General features: G+C 40.3%; 1 protein-coding gene across 2 annotated transcripts; it reads right to left on the reverse strand.

Moving 5' to 3' along the window:
- Positions 1-226: 226 nt before the first annotated feature.
- On the reverse strand, positions 227-21,525 carry LOC139462306 (uncharacterized). 2 transcript variants are annotated; one of them, XM_071243935.1, is made up of 3 exons: positions 21,323-21,525; positions 17,147-18,003; positions 227-1,902 (listed from the first exon to the last, which is right to left on the reverse strand). In XM_071243935.1, exons 2-3 carry the CDS (start codon positions 17,907-17,909, stop codon positions 1,346-1,348), a joined length of 1,320 nt encoding a protein of 439 aa, XP_071100036.1. In that variant the 5' UTR covers positions 17,910-18,003; positions 21,323-21,525; the 3' UTR covers positions 227-1,345. The 2 variants fall into 2 exon arrangements, with proteins under 2 accessions (XP_071100036.1, XP_071100037.1); XM_071243936.1 differs by lacking the exon at positions 21,323-21,525 and adding an exon at positions 20,176-20,214.
- Between the last annotated feature and the right edge of the window lie 956 nt (positions 21,526-22,481).

Below are 22,481 nucleotides of genomic sequence, written 5' to 3' on the forward strand. Positions count from 1 at the left end.
ACTCCCAGAGAACAGTTTGAACAAACTTCCAGGTTGGGGATATTCAGAGGGGATATTCTGAGTGGAATCCCAACGGGGTCTCCACAGCATGAATGCTGAAATCATATACATGTGTGTTATAAGTTTCAGAAGTGTATTTATTTATCATAACAAAACATGACTTTTTTAAACATATTTTATTCATATGGTAAAACATTATTCTTACATTTGAGATCAAGTTCTCCGAGAAAATTAATTCATATAAAAATGAATAATTTACTTATCAATCAACACCTGCTGTATTGCGGAGTGGCCGAATATTTTGCGGAATTGCACTCTTCATACAGAATTGTACCCATCTTGCAGAAAATCACTCTTTGTGCAGAATATTGCATTTTCAAATTTACAATGTAAATCATAATGTGATCTTCAATATTTAAAAGTCGCCGTTCTAACATGTGAATTAATTGTCTTTGTACTTCTGTAGCTTCAAATAATTATTTTAACTATTTTAACAAGTGTGTAATGGTAGAAAAATAAAATAATCTTCATCAATATTTTCCTTTGAATTTAACATTTTGAAAGTGTTCAAATCAATATTCCGGTTTTGTCTCCAAGTGTATCCAACTTTTGTATTCTGATGACAGGAAGCACGTATTTTACGGTTTCATGCTGCGACTGTCAGTTAACAAATCAGTGGATAAATGTCCCAAAACGGCTTTAAAATAGCTCAAGAGAATGCAGAACCTTGTACAGAATTCATGAAAATTGGTTGCAGTATTAATCAAACGTGACTGCGGAATATTGATATTTTTGGCCGCGGAAATCGGCAGGGATTGATTAATTTTTCCATCGGCTTCGGTGGTGCGAATATAGGAAACCTTTTGTCCAATAAGATATGATACATCCCTCCCTGAGCAACATTTTATTATGTGATATTATCTACACCCCTTTCTGTGCAGCTGTGTAAAGTATCTTATAAATATTTCATTACTAGACACAGGTGGACCAGTAGTCTAAAGCGCCGCCATTCGCTATGAAGAGCTGCATCCATTCGACGCACCAGAAACCTACGATAGTGGGCCCTGATTATGTTTCTAGGTTTATCGGCAACATGGCTGTGCTCGAGGGTTTTACCGGAGTGGTAAACGTCCAAAACCTGCTTCAGTCGTACTTTCCTCCCACATTAGGCTGACACGCCATGATATAACAGAAATACTGTTCAAAGTGGCGTTAAACCCAACTCACTCACTCACTCACTCACTCACTCCAAATATTGTACGTCCCAGTCTGTCCAACAGTGTGAACTATACGACTAATCCCAAATGCAAATTGATATCAAGTCCTTGGCATCTAGCTCGGCCATTCACCATTCATTTTGGCCTTGGAGCTCCTTCAGATAGTTCAGCAGCAATTGGACTTTGGCTGTCGTGACACCTAAGCCATAATGGGTGCCATCGAAACTGATGGTGGTACTCGTCATGTTGAACGTATCAAACACTGGAATACCGAGAGGCTTTAAGAGTTTGTGCATCTTATAGTTTGCCATTTTCATATGTTTTAACCCTTGAAGTTCATAAACTGGCGATTTGAGAAGACCAGGTGCGTGGCCGTTAGCCCACATCAACTTCGGCCATTTGAAGGAGCCATTTTTCACAATATTTATGGCTGGCTGGAGATATTCCATAAACTTGGTCACGTTGTTGTCTTCGCGGGCGGCCAGGGAAACCACCACAAACGTTTTCTCTCGGCGATCAAGTGCTTTGACTTTTTTATATAGGTCCACCCCATCCGCAGCTCGTGTGTGGCTGACATACTTCAGATTGAACTTGCCTTTGCACAGAGGTTTAGCTCTTAGTTCGAGATGTGGTCTGCATTCCTTAGATCCGAACTGGTAAGGGCCAGAGCATTTCGCTAGGGTGTCTGTAACGTGAAAGCAAACATGTAGGTTTATAAACTTACAGCAATCGTTGTTTCAATGTACAAACACACACAAACACGCATGCACGCACGCACGCACACATATACACACCAAATAGATATCTATGACATGAATTGAATTCATTGTTTGAATTGACAGAGGCCGGGCTTCCCGGCACTCGACTACAACAAATAACCAGTTGTTCCTGACCGGAGAACGCAACACTTTATTACCATCATGCCATGGTCTAGTTTAGTTAATTAATCATGTGTCTTCACTTGGGCTGGGACCAGGAACTGGAGTACTCGGGGGTCGGGTGGTTCCGGATCCGGATACCTGATCCGGATACTATCGGGACCTGTGGTTAGTCACGTGATATATTGTTTAATGGCAAAAAATGTTCGCATCTCTTTCTGACTTATAAATTTGAATGGAGATGAAACTTCAGTCAACTTCAGTGTATGCATGACCAGATCATTTCATACGAGTATCTAAAGACATTTGGCCAGGGCTACGGTCAAACTATTCCCAATTGGAAATTTGTACCTATCTCTTGAGACCTACAGCAGTTACCCGGTTAGGGTCGGGTAATAGTGGGGTGGGTACCCGGGTGGTAAATGTGGACTCGTCCCAGCCCTAATCCTCACTGAAAAAAAATTTAAGGGGTCTTGAGTTTCCTTTCTGCAAGTTGTTGGCTCAAGTACTCAATCGGACATCTTATATCATCTACATTTCATATGTTATGGGAGGGGGGTGGTGTCAGCGGGAATCAGGGGAGGGTCACCAAAACATGACCGTCTCTAGTGGTGGGTCATAAAAAATACACATATTTGGGGAGGGTCATGTAGAAATGGACATTGTAAATAAGATTTAAAGTGCTTTTGCATTTTATATTTTCAGGGTGGTCATGAATAATATGTACAAGAACATGGGGAGGGTCATCTAAAAATATGACTAGCATTAGGAGGGGGTAGGTATTTTCGCTACATTAGTGCATCAATAGGCTCTGACCGAACCCACCCCTTTAATAATGACCGGTCCCTAATTATGATGAAAGGGTACAGCTTTTCGGAAAAGAGGATTTTGTGATTTGGTAATTCGCGGTATGGTGTATCACCAGATCATTTAGCCATATTGATGTTACGCGTTTACATTTAGTACTAGTATATTATCACCTGTAAATTAACTGACTATATAATCTTAAGTATGCTTAAAACGGCCTGGAATTTGACGTCATTCAGCCTAAGCAACTGAACACATGTAGTGATTCAGGATACATAGGACTTGGTGTTACCTACTAGGGGCGGTCGGGTAGCCTAGTGGTTAAAGCGTTCGCTCGTCACGCCAAAGACCCGGGTTCGATTCCCGACATGGGTACAATGTGTGAAGCCCATTTCTGGTGTCCCCCGCCGTGATATTGCTGGAATATTGCTAAAAGCGGCGTAAAACTATACTCACTCACTGTTACCTACTAAAAACAGACACTGCTCGTTTCATCATAGCTATCGTTTGAGCAGAATACTCTCCAAAGAAGGTAGGGCATATTCGAAAAAACCCAGATGATTACGGAAATACAAAGATGTATCGCGTGATGGTAATGAATGACTCAGGGAAAGGACAGACTAGCTGTAACATGACAATCAACAGAACATGTTGGCGGTGTATTATAAGAGTGAAAAAAAAAACCACCCCAAAAACCTAGGCCGCTCGGTGCCGGGCCGATCATTGACATGGTGTGTCTACAGAAACCTGTTCCAAAGTCTGCAATTTACAGACACATGCACCTGATCCACATGCTCGACGACCACGTGTTGTGGCACCCCTTTAAAATCATCATATTGCCAACAGGCGCCAATGGTGTACACAACGTCGAAACTAGGGTTATCATCGCCGGTTACGTGTCATTCACGTGTCATGACCCCCTTTCACTTTCACTTCCTTGATAGGCGTGGCGTGTCTGGTGACGTCAAAATGAACGTCAAGCCAATGTCAATCTGAGGCATCATGACATATGTCGCGGTTGATCGGTTATGATGCGGGATGGCAACGCTGTAACATAACGAATCCCACTCCATGTTGTGCAAGGAAGGGTCATAGACGGTACTATCCCATCAACATACTGATATTCTTTGTTGTTCGTTTGAAAGGGATGTGGATTGACGTTTTGTCTATCAGGACGATAACGCCCATGCTCACCGTGAACGAATCGTCAAGGATCACCTCCAGCAGCACGACAGCCATAGAATATCATGGCTAGCAATGAGCCTTTACCTTTCTGTCATTTAACACGTCTGGGACACGATAGGCAGACAGTGTACTCAACGTCATGGTCCGCCGACCACGTTGGCTGAACTCTGGCAGGTCGATTTCAACCCTAATAAAACAGTATCTATCCAATTTTCCAGGAAGATTCTTCCAAATGTAAAACCAGTTTTGAAAATGAGTAACACTACTGTTCAGGCAGTTCATTCTCATAAACATCTAGGACTTACTCTCCAAGAAGATTGTATGTGGAACGATCACATTGATAGCCTAGTCAAGAAAGTCAATCCAATGATTAACTGTCTCAGGAGTTTCAAGTATCGTTTAAATAGAAAAACACTGGAAACTATGTATAAATCTTTCATATTACCGATATTTGATTATTGTTGCCACATATGGTACAACTGCACAAAAGAACAGGCGTTACTACTTGAAAAACTAAATCTAGATGCACTCAGAACTATTTGTGGGGCTGTTCGTGGCACAAGTCACGGTAAACTTTATAAAGAAACAAATCTTACGTCATTAGAAGAAAGAAGGCAATTTCAAAAGTTAAATATTTTTTATAAAATGGTTAACAATCTAGTAACGGAATATCTCTCATCCTTAGTTCCAAATAGAGTTTCGGATGCAAGTGATTATAATTTGAGAAACTGCTCACAGCTGCAAACCACAAAGTGTCAATCAAATAATTATGCCAAATCATTTATTCCAGATACAGTTAATATTTTGAACTCACTACCTATTGAATACACCAATGCAAGTAGCTTAGGAATTTTTAAAAGTTTTATAAAAAGCAATGATAGGAATGGTATAATAATAATGTAAAAGGCGACGTTTCGGTATAGATCCTTATACCATTGTCAAGCAAGACTGAATGAGTACTTAGTTACTTACTTTGGAGATTTAACGTGCGCTTTCCGACTGATGCGTATTTCGCACACGGGCCCGGCCAGGCCATTTAATGTGTTTCCGAAAGGGGCGAGGGTGGTCTGTGCAACCCAAGAGGGGGCTTTAGGGGTTGCTTATATAGAATTTGGGAATTTTGAGATTTGGAATAGATGCCGATGGGGTTGGGGAGGAGAACTAAGGGAGCTTGGAATGGTGGATGTTTGTTTGTTTATGTGATTTTGATTTGGTAGGTTATTATGTTTTTAGATGCGTTTTATTAGTTCCGTTTTGATTAAGAATACGCCTAAGGCCTTGAAGTTTTCTAGTTTATTTTGTGGGTTTAGTATTGCTTCTAGAGTGAGAGCCTTGTTTAGATTGAGGGTGGTTTGTAATGCGGTTCGATGTGTGAGGTAGTGTGTGCAGTGGATGAGTGCGTGTTCTGGGGTTTCTAGTTGTTTGCAGTGTGGGCAGTTACCTGTAGTGTGTTTTTTAATTTTTTTAGGTGGTTATTTAGATTGGTGTGTCCTGTTTGGAGTTTAGTGATTACTCTGTCGATTTTTTTTGATGGATGGAGAATTTTTGGTTTGGTTAGTGGTTTGCTGAGCACTTTTTTGATTTGGCTATTTGAGCTTAGTTTTTTGTGATATTTTGCTTGTTTATACTTTACATTTCTGATTTTGAGATGGGTAAGTTTAAGCTTATATCTGGGATTTTGAGGGATAGTTTAGCTGCTTTATCGGCCGACACATTTGCCAGATTTATATTCTAGACGAGATGAATTGTGAGATAAAACACACCCCGGGAAAAGATCATGCCCACGCTGACATGTCGTCCCGCATCAAAGCTACGGAGCCTTACACTGCTGATGCAGTAGATAAACAAATATATGTGATGGATACAGACAAGCCCGACTATGACAGACTTGAGTGAGTAGAGACAGAGGGAAGAAGGTAGATCAGAGATAGATGGTAAGTTAGGAATCACTAACCCTAAGCAGTTGCAGAAAAATGACCCAAGTTTGAGGGAATTGAGGAATAAGATAAGAAAGGGGGTGTCGGATAAGACTACAGAGGACTATGTTCTATTGGAAGGAGTGCTATACCATATAGGCCGACCGATAAAGAACGACAAGAGTCCCACGTTACAGTTAGCAATACCCAGCGAAATGTCTCAAACTATCTTGGACGGTATGCATAACAATGTGTACAGTGGTCACACGGGCATAAACAAGACATATGACAATATAAGAAGTAGGTATTTCTGGTCAACCATGTACAAGGATGTAGTTAATTACGTGGGCAAATGTGATAAGTGCAACGCTAAAAAGCTACGTAGGCAGAAAGTTTTTATGCAAGACATGCCACAACCGGAATATCCCTACCAGATTATTGGCATTGACACATGTGGAGATTTTCCGCTGAGTGACAATGGGAACAGGTATATGCTCACTATTATAGATCATTTTAGTGGATGGCCAGAAGTTATACCTGTTCCGGATAAGAAAGCAGAGACGGTAGCCAGAGTATTGTTGGAAGAAATAATACCAAGACATGCTTACCCTAAAAGGATTATTTCGGACAGGGGAACTGAATATTGTAATGAAATAATTAGCCACCTTACGGGTCAATTAAATATACATCACATCAGAACTTCAGCTTATCATGCAGCATCAAATGGGAAAACCGAAAGATTTCATAGGTTTCTAAAAGACACCATGAGTAAGTATGTAAATAGAAGGCAGACCGATTGGGATAGGTACATCGCCCCAATATTGATGGCATATCGTACATCTGTGAATGAGAGCTCAAAGTTTACACCATACTTCTTGATGTATGGGAGAGACCCGTTATTACCAATGGACACGCTGTTAGAACACAAGCTTAAATACATGGGGGAGGATTATGTTCCTACTATGTTGCAACGACTGAATACAGCCTTTTCAGAAGTAAAGCAGAATATGGGAGAAAGTAGAGCTAAGAACAAAATCCAGTTTGCAAAAAGGGCTAAGAAATGCGAATTTAAAGTAGGTGATGCAGTATACTACTATGACCCAACCACCTTGTTGGGAGTGTCAGCAAAACTAATCTCGAAGTGGAAACCGTACTACAGGATAGTCGAACAGATTTCACCAGTGAATTTTAGGATAAGACACCAGATGACGGGGAAGACAAAATTCGTTGGTTTAAGTATTTCCTTTCAAAACAGCCTCGTGTTTACACAAGTGTTTTTCCATTCAACTGTCCGGGAATGCTTTGTTGATACAACTGTTATACGAGGTTATACGAGGTTATTGGTCAAGGTTAAACGAGGTCATTGATCGCATGACAACTCCAGCACAGAGCATTGCCTGATAGCCAGCCAAGGAGAACTCCAACATCGGTAATTATCACGTCATCCTTTCAGCCTTATTCACATACTCTTACAATCACTCTCACCGTTTGTTTGTTGTTTAACGCCGAACCTAGCAGTGTTCCAGCTACAGGACAGCGGTTTGTAAATAAACGAGTCTTGGCCAGACAATCAGTTGCAGTTTGTACTCCCAGCGAGCAACACTTCCCAAGCCAGCACAGAGCATTGCCTGATAGCCAGCCAAGGAAACTCCATCATCGGTAATTATCACGTTATCCTTATTCACATACTCTTAAAATCACTCTCACCGAATTAATCATAAAACCCCTAAATCCTTAAAAAACAACAACACTAAATAACCAACACCTTATCCTACCCAATCTCCCTAACACAGCTCGCACTCATTTCTACTCACTACCCACGCCCACCACTCAAACACACCCTTTGACCCAACTCCTAAAAACAAAAAACACCTAATCCCCCCTTCTCCTAAACACAACGCTCGCTCTTTCCTACTCACCACCCACGCCCACCACTCACATACCTCCACTCCTTCGACTAAATATCTCTTAATCCCCGCTTTCTACTTGTCTCACCTTATCCCAGCCTTCCAGAATCAAACTTAATCTTCAATAAATAATCCATTTCCCAAACCCTCCTAAACACAACTCACCAAGTAAAAACAACAAACCAAATCACCTCCCCAAAACACTCCACCACCACTCACCACAACACACGCTCTCCAACACAACACCCAAACAATATGACTAACACCCGCAACGCCACACTCGCAGACATTCCAGATCCTTACTCACCCACGCCTGCGGAAGCGCACAACACTTCTGGGAGGTCACTCGAAAACATCGTCCCGACCGAGTATGGCGAAAACACGACATACACCACCCCAACCAAACCAGCTAACTCGCCACCACAAAACACCAAAAAACGCAAACTCGACACATCCACTCCACCTCCATCGCCAACACCCTCCCCGGCCGCCTTCCTCACCACCTTCGCCCTCTACTTCTTCTCAGCAGGCTCAGGCACCACTCTCTCACTAGAACTTTCGGCAGACAAAATAGGACTTTGGTTCAAAAGACAAAAAATAAATTACAACAATATTAAAAAATCCAACAAAGGATACCAGATAATCTTTCCTAACCGAGAATCTTACAACGCAGCAAATAAAATAACTCAAATATTCCACGTCACGGTAATCAAACAAACACCTAATTGGCAACAATATACACGAGGCGTAATTAGGGTTAACCCAAGGGAAACAACTGAGGACTTACAATTATACTCTCTAGAAGCTAACATAAACCAAGACCAAAACCCTCAACCCCTAATCACCAGCACGCGCAGAACAACCTCAACTAGAAACGGAAAAACGGTCCCAACCTCCATTGTCATAATCAACTTTAAAAAAACCGCTAAATTCCCTGAAGCCCCCAAACACATATCCTTCGGCGCCCACACCAACTTAGAAGTCAAACCCTATATAAAGCAGGTTAAGCAATGTTCAAAGTGCCTCAAATACAATCACACTGCTTCCCAATGCACATACCCTAAAACTAAATGTAAAAAATGCGCACAGACTGCCCAGGCACATGCACACCCTGGTGCATCCACTGCAAATCCACCCAACACACTTCACTTTCAAACCAATGCCCACACAGACACACACTCACCCAGCAGGCCAACAAACACATAAACATAGAAACGGCTAAAATCCAAACACGAAAATTTGCTACACCTGCATCTAAACCACTCCTCCCTACACCACACCCAAACACCATCCCACAAACAAACACCACACCCATAACCGACAGCTCTGTCTGGGACCCCTACCGAGAAACCGCACCCACCTCACACACACAAGCAGCCACTCAACCAACCACGAACCCTCCCACATCTCACATAGCCAAAACATCAACCCCCGCATGCAAAACAAACCTCAAAATGACCACCACAACACGACCCTCATCCAAGCACCCTACAGCCCATATGGCAACAACACTCTCCCACAAGCAAGCACAACAACAAAACACAAACACTAAGAAAACATCAGCTACACCCATCCCGCCAACACCTTCACAACCCTCCACATCACATGCCTCCCCCATGGAAACTCAACCAGCTAAACCTAATCCAACCCATGACGAAGATTTCTCCACTACTGAGGAAACAATAGACACTACTCCAACTAAAACAAACCAAACTTCCCAACCAGCCAACACCCCAAACCTAAATAACCTCACCTTACTCCTAGCATACATGCATAGTCAAAACTCACCAAAAGCTAGTATGGAATCCTTCCACAAAGTAGCTTTCAATCTAAAATTAACCGATCTTCCCTTCTTCCTCTTTAACCTCCATCTAAAAGAACTCACCGAATAAAATGAAAATTAAAAACTAAATCACCAATCACCCGAAACCAATAATGGAAGGACTAAATATTTTTCAGTGGAACGCCAACGGACTCACCTCCCACGGCCATGAACTAAAAACTAAATTTAAACTAAATAAAGGCCCACATATTGCTTGTATACAGGAAACCAAATTCTCAAAAAAATCGAAATTCACACTACCTAACTACAACTCAGTTAGAACTGACAGAGCTAAACCAAAAACAAGAAGAGCCGCAGGAGGACTAATCATATTTATCAGGGAAGATATAAATTACGAAGAAATAAAAATAGACACGCCAAACCTAGAAGCCAACGGCATTAAAATCACATTAAATAACCGAAACATAAACATCATAAATATTTACCACTGGGCGGAACAAAAAGTCCAACCTGAGGATCTAAACAAACTACTCAAAATAAGCGATAAATCTACTATATTCCTAGGAGACTTTAACGCTCACCATCCTACATGGAGCATAGATGATAAAATAGATAATCATGGCAAATTAATCTCCGAATGGATAGAAACAAACGACCTAGTACTCCTTAATAGCAACCAACCCACGAGGTACGATAAGATAAACCAAAAAATGTCGGCTATCGACCTAACCATATGCACCGCAGATCTAGCCCAAAGCACTCAATGGGAAGTGCAGGACGTCCCGCTAGGTAGTGACCACTTCCCCATAAACATAACCATAGGAAATACAAACGTACCAATCCAAACAGAAAACCAAGAACCAAAATTCCATTACAATAAAGCTAACTGGGACCAATTCCAAGATATCTGCAACGAAGCTAACTTAAACGAAATAGAAAATAATGATCCAGAAACCTATTGTAAAAACCTAACAGACTATATAATAAACGCAACCAAAACCTCCATCCCCTTCAAAACATCTAAGACAGGCAAACCAACGGTACCATGGTGGAATGAGGAAATAGAACAGACTAGACGAAAACGTAAATCAGCCTTCAATAAAGCAAAACGCGACTACAAATATTTAAACATAGCCCACGAACTAAACCACCAGGTTCAAAAACTAGTCCAAATAGCCAAAAGTAGAGACTGGAAAAGATTCTGCGAAGGTATAAATAACCGTACAGATGCCAGAACGATCTGGCGCAAAATCCACGCCATTAGAGGCTTAAAACGACATAAAAAAACCCCTAACATTATCAACTCAACCAACCCCGCCCAAAAAGCAAATAATCTCGCCAACCACTTTTCGGCCGTTAGCAGTAACAGCAACTTCAGCCAAAAATTCCAAGATAAATTTAAAACAGAAAACAAACCCACAAAAGAACCAAACAATAACAATCTAGAAATAAATCAACCCTACACAATGGAGGAGCTCCTCTACGTAATCCAAAACAGGAAAAAGGGCACAGCCCCAGGATTAGACCTAACCTCTTACCAAATAATTAAAAAACTCCCCCTAAAACTACTCCATGCACTACTCAAACTATACAATCTCATCTACCTAAACGGACAGGTTCCTACTCCCTGGAAACAGGCCCTAGTCATACCAATCCCTAAACCTAATAAACCAGCTAATCAAGCTAACTCATATAGACCAATATCCCTAACTTCAAACTTATGTAAAGTAATGGAATCAATGGCTAAAAATAGATTACAACATTACTTAACCCAAAATAACATCATAAACCCAGATCAAAGCGGTTTCACTCCTGGCCGCTCAACCCTAGATAACCTCGCCCGACTAGAACAAGATATTAAGACAGGACAACTAAATAAACAATATACCACAGGCATCTTCTTAGACTTCTCTAAAGCTTTCGACATGGTAAGGCACGATGGGCTAATACAAAAACTTAAAAAAATAGGACTCAAAGGTCAGATAATAAACTACACCCAGGACTTCCTAAACAATCGTAAAATAACCGTGGGTATAGACCAAACTCTATCGGACCAATGTCCCCTAGAAAATGGCACTCCACAGGGCAGTATCCTCAGCCCCACCCTCTTCAATATAATGATAAACGATCTATTCGAGGGTCTATCCCCTAAAGGAAACACATCAAAATTCGCGGATGATGGAGCCATCTGGATCCGCACTAAAAGCATGAAAATGGCCAAAAATCTACTCCAAAAATCTCTTAATAAAATACAACAATGGGCTGACAAATGGGGCTTCTCCCTTAACTCAGAAAAAACAACAGGAATAGTATTCAAACATAAAAACATGAAACCCGCCTCCCCAATCCTCCAGCTAAACAATCAAACAATCTAATTTCAAAAACAAACCAAATTCTTAGGACTTATTTTCGATGAACATCTCACCTGGGATGCTCACATCCAAAACCTAACAACTAAATGCAGTAAAGACCTAAACACCCTAAGATGCCTCACTGGCTCTAACTGGGGAGCCTCCAAAGATACTCTCATCTCTCTCTACATATCCCTAATTAGATCAAAACTAGACTACGGCTGCGCCATATACAAAACCCTAAACAACTCTCTATCTAAAAAACTTGACTCAATACAATATCAGGCTCTCAAACTCATTACACGCACCCAGCATGGCACCTCCTACACCTCACTTCAGGCCTTAACAGGAGAAATGCCACTAAGTCTACGCAGGGAACAGCTAAGCTTAAATTTCTGGGCCGCGTCCCAATCAAACCCTCTCATCCAAAACTTAATAAACCAAAACATCAGCCCTAAAAACCAAGCTCTAGCTCGTAAACACCCCTTACTTACCCCAATATCCCAAAGAATAACAAACTACCTAAATGAACACCAAATTAAAAATCTTAAACAAAACTGCAAAAAATCAAATATCTTCACCCCTAAACTTAAAATACCCAAAATAGACACAACACTAGCTAGCCAAATAAATAAACAAACCGACCCAAACATAGCTAAAACTACCACACTAGCATACATACACAAAAATTGGCCAAATTGGTGTCACATTTACACGGACGGATCCTCAGATCCGACCTCCAAACACACGGGTTTCGGAGTCCATACCACACAACCAACTAAAACCACACAATCCTTCCGACTCCCAAATAACCAATCAATATTCACGGCAGAACTAATGGGCATGGCCTCAGCCCTCCACAATCAAGAATCCAAAAACCACCAAAAAATCCTAATACTTACTGACTCCCTAAGTGGACTACAAGCCCTCCAAAACAAAAACACCAAAAACGGACCTAAATTAATAAATCAAATACTTAAAAGCTCCAACGACCTAACTAAGGCAGGCAAACAAATAACCTTCTTGTGGATACCCGCCCACGTAGGAATATACGGTAATGAAAACGCCGATAAAGCAGCTAAACTATCCCTCAAAATCCCAGAAATAAGCTTAAACTTACCCATCTCAAAATCAGAAATTAAAAGTGTAAACAAACAAAAAATCACAAAAAATGGCATAACCTATATCTAAACTAAAATAGCCAAATCAAAAGAGTGCTCAGCAAACCACTAACCAAACCAAAAATTCTCCATCCATCAAAAAAAATCGACAGAGTAATCACTAAACTCCAAACAGGACACACCAACCTAAATAACCACCTAAAAAAAATTAAAAAACACACTACAGGTAACTGCCCACACTGCAAACAACCAGAAACCCCAGAACACGCACTCATCCACTGCACACACTACCTAACACATCGAACCGCATTACAAACCACCCTCAATCTAAACAAGGCTCTCACTCTAGAAGCAATACTAAACCCACAAAATAAACTAGAAAACTTCAAGGCCTTAGGCGTATTCTTAATCAAAACGGAACTAATAAAACGCATCTGAAACCATAATAACCTACCAAATCAAAATCACATAAACAAACAATCATCCACCATACCCAGCTCCCTTAGTTCTCCTCCCCAACCCCATCGGCATCAATTCCAAATCTCAAAATTCCCAAATTCTATATAAGCAACACCTAAAGCCCCCTCTTGGGTTGCACAGACCACCTTCGCCCCTTTCGGAAACACATTAAATGGCCTGGCCGGGCCCGTGTGCGAAATACGCATCAGTCGGAAAGCGCACGCTAAATCTCCAAAGTAAGTAAGTAAGTAAGTAAGTAAGTAAGTAAGTAAGTAAGTAAGTAAGTAAGTAAGTAAGTAAGTAAGTAAGTAAGTAAGTAAGTAAGTAAGTAAGTAAGTAAGTAAGTAAGTAAGTAAGTAAGTAAGTAAGTAAGTAAGTAAGTAAGTAAGTAAGTAAGTAAGTAAGTAAGTAAGTAAGTAAGTAAGTAAGTAAGTAAGTAAGTAAGTAAGTAAGTAAGTAAGTAAGTAAGTAAGTAAGTAAGTAAGTAAGTAAGTAAGTAAGTAAGTAAGTAAGTAAGTAAGTAAGTAAGTAAGTAAGTAAGTAAGTAAGTAAGTAAGTAAGTAAGTAAGTAAGTAAGTAAGTAAGTAAGTAAGTAAGTAAGTAAGTAAGTAAGTAAGATGCACTTCATTTCTTTCTTACGTGTCCCTTAAACAGTACAGTAAGGCAAAACATGTATTATTTCGTAAAAGGCTACGATTTAAATTCAATTCTAAATGGTAATGCAAATGTAACGACAGTAACAAATCTTGAAGTTTTGAAATCGGTGCACAGTTTTATTCTATCATCTTGCCGATTTAGAGATTTTGTCTGAGATGATGGCTTTGCAATATGATACTGCGATGTTGTTGTGCTGAATGTAAATAATAATGTAACCGTAGTTATGGAAGATAATCCAGTAATTAAACACTTACAGAACAGTACTTATCTTTAATACTAATTATACAGTGTATGCTATTTCAATGTCGCTTTCAATACATTGCTATTTGTATTGGGAGAGGCAATCCCTCCACTTTATGGAAATAAATATATGGCTGAACTTTGCCAGGCGCTGTAAGAAAAGTGGGGCAGACTGAATCAAATCGCATTTGGGAGACTCATCACAGTATACCTGTGGAGTGAATGAATGTTAGAGAAATGGTGGCGATACTCCGCACTACAGATAAAAAACCCGTCAACTTTGAAATTTCTCTTCTCACCCCAATCGTCTTTTAAGATCGTTGGCGGTCATAACATCTTCTGTCATACTTCACAACCGGTTGTAGAATGTTCCTAAGTCGTTCATTAGTATCATACAACTATTTCTAGAAACTAACATATCTCACAATTTTGGAAATTGTAAGTTTGTTTTGTGGAAAGTACCACACGAATGACAATGAAAAGAGTGTTTGATGTGCTCAGTAAATAAATAGTTTCTTGGATACAGCTGAGAAAGAAATAGATATTTCTCCAGAACCCCACCCCCTACAAATCGAATGGATCTCCCCAACAAGTGTCAGAGATCGTGTCCTCTCTTCTATACAAATACAACTTTGAACTGGTTCACACGACAACGCCCATATACACAAAGCCGCCTTACATCCAGTGAAGATCTTGTACCGCGTATTCACCTTTAAGAAAGTATGGCTATGCATGGCATTTCATTTTCAAACATTTGTATAGTCTATCAGTCTTGGCGATTTCCAGGAAGAGTGTGCAGTTCATCCCGGATAGACTATATGCCATGAATGCTTCATATTCAAGACCTATATCACAATATATTACTGGAGAATCACACCCGAGTGTCTTGAGATATCAAATATATAAATGAGTGTTGATATATTTGATATCAAAAGATATCAATATCAATTCTTAAATCGAAATTCGCGAAGTAAAATCAGTGATTTATAAAAGCGATATCTACAATGTAGTTATCAACTGATCTCACCCAAGTCATATCTCCTGTGGGAACCAATTTGGGATGATAAATAGAGATAACTACACGAGTGCCTGTCAGATACCATTGATCTTACAACGAGTTGTTTCAAAACGTATCTGTTAACGAACGAAAGCGAGTTAGATACGCTTTGTAACAACGAGTTGATAAATAGAGATTACTACACGGGTGCCTGTCAGATACCATTGATCTTACAACGAGTTGTTTCAAAACGTATCTGTTAACGAACGAAAGCGAGTTAGATACGCTTTGTAACAACTCGTTGTAAGATCAATGGTATCTGACAGGTACTCGTGTAGTAATCTCTATTTATCATCCCAAACTGGTTCCCACAGGAGATATGGCTTGGGTGAGATCACTCGATAACATTGTAGATATCGCTTTTATAATTTAATTGCTTTGTGAGTGGTCATCATTATGGAGTAGCCAATCACGGGCATGGAATTCGATCACACACACATGTTTGATACCAGTTATCTTAAATGGTTTTCTCACCCACAGGTGTGTAAGAAGTATGTTTATCTAACTCACTGTCATATTATTATTCCCCGTGAAGATCTTAGTTAGAATATTTCTTCAGTAGCCCCTGCATATCTAAAATGCGACTAACGTGGTCGGTAGGTCAAGCTTGCTGACTTGGTTGATGCACGTCACCGTATCCCAATCACTGGATTGTCTGGTTCAGACTCGATTGTTTTTACAGGACAGCAGCCAAATAACGGGCATATTTAGAAGTGCGGCCGAAGTGTGTAAAAAAATCTGATTTTCGAACTTCAAACAATGAGCACATTTGGAATCTGAAATGATTTCTTTCACTATAAAGCTCTACCGCTGTATGTGCCATCAGCTTGTATCAACATGCTCGTGTTCAAAATGTTTTAAATGTGTTTTCTTTAATTCCTTAAATTCAGCTTTTGAGGAAACGACGTCACATAGCTGGAATATTTCTGAGTGCGGCGTTGAACAACAAACAAACAAATAATATCATTATTGTTACACAATTGCATGCCTAATCGTTAAGTGTAGAGTTGGTTGGTTTTGTATATGCGCTAAAGATTTCTTATTCTATTGATGAATTAAACCTCAACACACCCTTGTGTAAGATCCCTATTCACAACCTGCAAAACAACGAAGTATGCGGTATACCATTTACAGGGATGTGACTCAACAACTGTAAAACATCTCATTCACTTACAGGCTTAAAGACAACTTTATCTTAATAACAAGCCATCATCTGACTCTGAGTATCCCAGTATTTACAATTTCTGTGTGACGCCAGACCCCACGTTGTAGTGCAAGTATTCGTGATAGAAAACGTATGATGTCCGAAAACCTATGCTGCTGAAAGCTCTGATCGAAAACCGGACAATCTTTGCGGATTGTCCTGTTTTCGATCAGAGCTTTCAGCAGCATATTTTTCGGAGTGTTTTTTTAAATCTTTGATTATACTTTTACACGGAAGGTGATTTTTAAAAAACGCGATTTTCCGCGTTTCCGAGGAGATTTCACATCCCAGCATTTAATTGACAATGGCATTCATAATTATATTCTAAATACTTGAATAATATTTCTCTTTTTGTCTAACTTACCATTGTTACTGTGTTTAAGTCCACCACCGATCGGGTCGTTACGCATCAACATAAGCACCGCAGTATAAAAGTGACGAAAATGAGAATCTCCAAACAAATACAGTGTCGAATTAGTCATAAGTCGACAGGCTTCCTTCCTTGTGAAAATATGAAACGAGCACCTCTTGTCCGCCGGTACCCACGTGGCATACTCCGCGTGTACACGTTGTCGTACGTCGTAGCAGTTGCTGCAGCGACACTTCTTCTCAGGTAGCGCGACGCATCTACCGTTGAAACAACAAGGTTTTTTACCGGTTGGGTAGCACAAAGATCTAGCTTGACGGTTGTAGGGGAGAGTCACGTTCCCACACAGCTGATCCTTTCTTGATATTGGAGAAATTATGTTTATTTGTTGGCGAGAATGATTCAGGAACGTTTCTTGTGTTAATACTTCTTGCATTGTCATAACCCATTGCTTCCAGTGTCCTTTAGACATATTGTCCAAAACACTCGGGCAACGGGTTTCACTTCCGGCGCGCACTCTGGACTTCCGGTTTGGACTCGAATGCTGGATTTCAGTTTGTACTATATCTGTTCCTATAATATGAACTTTCCGCTCCCGAGTGCCCGACGGCGCTGAATAGACAGGATTCTGGTGGTACATGTCCACACTGATTTTATTCATCATTAATGTGGTGAAACTGAGAACGCTGATAATGGTTAAACCACATTTGAGTGAAACACATGAGCCTTTCTTAGATGAGGGGGAATAGTGGACTTTCATCGTTGTACAACACTGTACTCACAAGCATAACCACTGTCGAAAACTGCTAACCAAATCGATCTCTTCGTTATGAAATTAGCAGCATGCACGTCACCTGTGAATAAAAAAGTGAAGGGCTAAATGAACAAGGAAATTAAATTAAATACGAGCATACCTCCCTAAACAACGGACTTCTTCCGCCAGTAACTTAATATTGCTTAGTGCGAAACTTCCACCTTTTTGCACAGATAACCCTGTCAAATAAGTTTTGAATAAGGGTGGGGATTAGCATACACTGAAGGCGAAGAATAAGTTGACTCCTAGCTTATTTGATATTCGGGGGCTGTGATTTTGGATTGAGGCCAGATATTGTTTCTGCAAAAACAGCTTTTTGTTTAATTTTAACTATGGGCCAAAATTTGTTTCTTAAGAACACATTGCAACAATGTAATTTTTGTGGTAGAATATTTCTTTTCTCCCAAAAATATAAAATCGATTAAATCCCACCCTCTTGTCAATTAAACAAATACAATGTCTGACAGAAATACGTCGAGCGGTGATTCCAACTCTACCACAAGGTCCAGCGAGCAGGCACATGCTACTCGCGGCTGTACAAACAGGTGCTGTCGAAATACCACATTGACTACATGTACATAATTGTCACACGGTTACTTAATAGCGTTCTGTTTTGGCAACGTAAATATAGTTAACTGTATATTATTTGTGAATAATAAAATTGGGACTACATCACTCTTGTACAATGTTGACTTACACATTGTTCAGGGAATCTGTACAAGTTTGAAATCTGTAGTCTATTATCAACATGGATTTTCAATACTTAAGATAATGACATTTATAGCCGTAAACTGTTTACAGTTTGACAGTGTGATTGTGTGTAATTGTTGATTATAATGCCACACTCAGCAATATTCAAGCTATATGTCGGCGGTTTGCAGATAATCGAGTCCGGACCAGACAATCCAGTGATTGATATTGTAATATCTGGAACTGAAACACAGTAGTTTTAAACCAGCTAGTGTATAATGTTGTGATAGGCCAACAGATGTCCGGTCTTGTAATGTTATTATTTGCAGGTAAGCGCAATCACTTGCTGTTATGTAACATGCGACAATCTTGAATAAACGGACGGTCAAGTTGCAGGCTCGTCTCCCTGCTCCCGCATATGTCGTTCCTCCCTGATGACCCAACAGATATCAAGAGCATCGATTGGGATGATGACCATCTTCCCTAGTTAACTGACTATAAAAGTCCAGTTTCCACCCTTGTCGAAATAGGCTGGTATTATGGGGTTACATTTTGGCTGGACTAACGAGTCTATGCATAGTCCAATCAGAATCGCGCACCGAAATCGAAATCCGGTTCGTAAACTGTCATGCAGATTTCGATCGACTGCAGTATTTGCAAAGCATGTGCACCGCCAACTCGTTGTCAACATATATTATTCAAAATCTGTTCATGCTTTTAATCCAGGTGCTCATGTGATTTGATGCATTTCGCGATGTAAGACCTGTTTTATCACAATATAAATCTTGATTATCAATCAGATCGTCCTGACTGGGAGCCACCATTTTGTGTGAAGCAAACGAAAGTGATACGAGAGTTGGAATCTGATTGGTCCATAGGAGAGGCTTAGAAGGGACATAACTGGTAATAGCCACTGGTGGGGCTACGATCGAGCCCAGTAATTCCAGCCTAGTTCGGCAAGGATGGAAACTGGACTTTTAAAGTCGGTTAACTCTCTTGGCTCGGGAAGATGGATGATGGCATGCATATCAACCAAGTCAGCAAGCCTGACTACCCTATCCCGGAATTCGCCTCTAGCGATAAGCACAGTCACCTGTTACGACATGCATGGGTTGCTGAAGACATATTCTACCCCGGATCTTCTTAGGTCAACTCCCCTCTCTATCTACACTACGGCACGCGAAGGTCGTGGCCTAACCTGGATATGCATGAACGTGTTCGAGGACCTCACAACACAAAACAGCCTTGTCGTACAAGTCACGTCAAATATGTTTTCCATATACATTTAACTTTAGAAGTTACACCTAACTTCAGTTTTAATTCTGAAACATCTTAAATTTAATCAGTTCACTTCTAAGAGAAATAGCATGTTTGGCATGGAAAGATTAAACATGACAGCATTATCTTTTGAAGAGTGAAGAGAAAACAGGAAAACTTGACATGTAGTGTTCTGGTATAAACAGACCACTCCCACTGAACGACTCGATTGTACCAGTTATCTAGGTCAGACCATTAGCCCTACCCGAATATGGTGTCCCTTTGCACTGAGACCATAGAGACCATATACATCGGTATATGGTCTCTTCTTTGAAGACAAGCCGCTGTGACCAGGTTAAATGAGCACAGTATAATGATTGCTAGTGAAGCGATCACGCCTGCACTAAATATAACCCTACACAGGCATACACTCTGTAAGATGTACTGCTGTGTAAAAAAAATCAGAGCGGAACATCTTAAAAAGCGTCAACGCAGTCTTGTCTCTATCGCCTGCCGAAACAGATTCGACGGTTGGCAAAATGGCGGTGCAAATGACAACAAACACCGCTAACAGGGAGGGGAACTCCTAATATGTCAGGCATCATATTGCTAGAATAGTGCTGGGCAAACAAACAAACAAACAAACAAACAGGACATACCTCCTAAGGATCACTGACATATTTCCAGGTCATTTATCATTAGGCACTCGATAAAAGTGGTGAATGTGTATTACTAGCTGACACTTCTCCAGTGAGAAATCGATACATGTACCAAACTTTATAATGTAATCAATACCCGTATATTGACCGAAGATAATACCTGAAACTCATTGATTGTACTTAACACATGAAAATTGGCAAAGTTAGTTAAAACACATTTTATTCAACTCAACTTGAAAGGGGTTTGTAAACAAGCCAAACTGGCTTGTGTAAAAAACCTCTCCCTGTTACATAATTACATTTATGTTGACATCAAAACTCGACTCGGGTGCAGACCTTGGTGGTAGTTGCAATTAATGCAACAGAGATTGCACATATAAATTAATAAATACCGTAGGTAATTGGCGAAGAACAATGATGGGTACTTCCTATCGGTGTTTCAAAACTGAGGAAGCCCTTCTCTGATTTTGTTCCCCTGATGTGTCTGCTAGTAACATATGAGGCCAGGAACTCGTCAGGGTTATAACCATCTCGCCTCACTGGGTGGACGCTAAATACCAATCTTCAGTTGATGGTGGTTCATTCATTGTTCAAAAGCCATAGCTCGCTAACCTGAAGCCGCGTCTTGAGGTCACTTCGCGGGACTAGATTGGACAACAGGCAACAGATTTATTCTTGTAAAAAGGCCTTAGATAAATTTATTATACATTTTATCGTGTTAGAATAAACCTCGTCAATAAATCAACAGCCTACCTTAAATGTAGTTACTATCCGTTGTAAAAGTTTACAAATACAGCCGAGCTGCAGGACCGGTCGTGGCCTCGGAGGAAGGTAACACCGGGATTGCCGGGCCGGGCCAAGACGGGCCAAGACAGGCCAAAGTGTTACTGGCTAATTACTTCATTATCGGCGATCATACCTACATATGATTGATGAAACATACACACATGACATCAATGAACAATCACCAAACAAAAACGTGCACCAGTAATTCGGAGTAAATCGCTTGAAAACCAGATAGTGGAGCTGTGTGTAAGCGTCGCTGATCTTGGTAACATGTAAAAGAGCAATCGTTAAACGAAATAAGATCAAATACTTCTAGCTGTCGTGATACAAATTTCCATCTGTCGGCATAGCGTTTATATTTATAGGAACATACTATATCTAAGTAAATACTACTTTATAATGTCACTGATCGTCGTATTTAAAGCAGACACGTTGGTTAAAGTAGACCTCTTCTCCCTATACTCTCAACAGTCACACAATTGTTCGGTCCGACATGGCCCGGGCTGTCAAAATCAACTTTAAACTCACATATGTATCATCAAATGGATTCACATCTATAAACTAGTATAATATCTACCTAAATACCACTTTAAAGTGTCTCAGATCGCTGTACTTAAAGAAAACAAGGGGCTCAAAGTGAAGCCCTTTTCCCTCTACATTCTCAACATAGACTCTATCAGAAGTGTTTGGCTTGTGTTGGGTCCGACTTGGCCCGGGCGGTCAAAATCAACTTTAAACATACAGATGTTTCTTCAAATGTGTTTACATCTATAGACTAGTGTTATATCTACCTATATACCACTTTATAATGTCACGGCACATCGTATTTAAAGAAAACAAGGGGCTCAAAGTGAAGCATTTTTACTGTATTTTCTTAAGAAAATCCAAGTCAGAAGTGTTGGGTCCGACTTGGCCCGGGCGGTCAAAATCAACTTAAACCTCACAGATGTATCATCAAATGGCTCCACATCTTTTGATTAGTATTATATCTACCTAAATACCACTTTATAGTGCCTCAGATCGCTGTACCTAAAGAAAACAAGGGGCTCAAAGTGAAGCCCTTTTCCCTCTACATTCTCAACATAGTCTCTATCAGAAGTGTTTTGCATGTGTTGGGTCCGACTTG

Source organism: Haliotis cracherodii, unplaced genomic scaffold (genome assembly GCF_022045235.1).
Source record: "Haliotis cracherodii isolate W230 unplaced genomic scaffold, xgHalCrac1.p SCAF_15, whole genome shotgun sequence".
Lineage (NCBI taxonomy): Eukaryota > Metazoa > Mollusca > Gastropoda > Lepetellida > Haliotidae > Haliotis > Haliotis cracherodii.

Bases quoted from the DNA above. Each gene is read 5' to 3' on its own strand.
- LOC139462306 (XM_071243935.1), bottom strand. From the start codon at position 17,909: ATGAAAGTCCACTATTCCCCCTCATCTAAGAAAGGCTCATGTGTTTCA. The intron at 1,903-17,146 runs GTAAGTTAGACA...TTCACGTTACAG, and splicing joins ACTTAAACACAGTAACAATG to ACACCCTAGCGAAATGCTCT.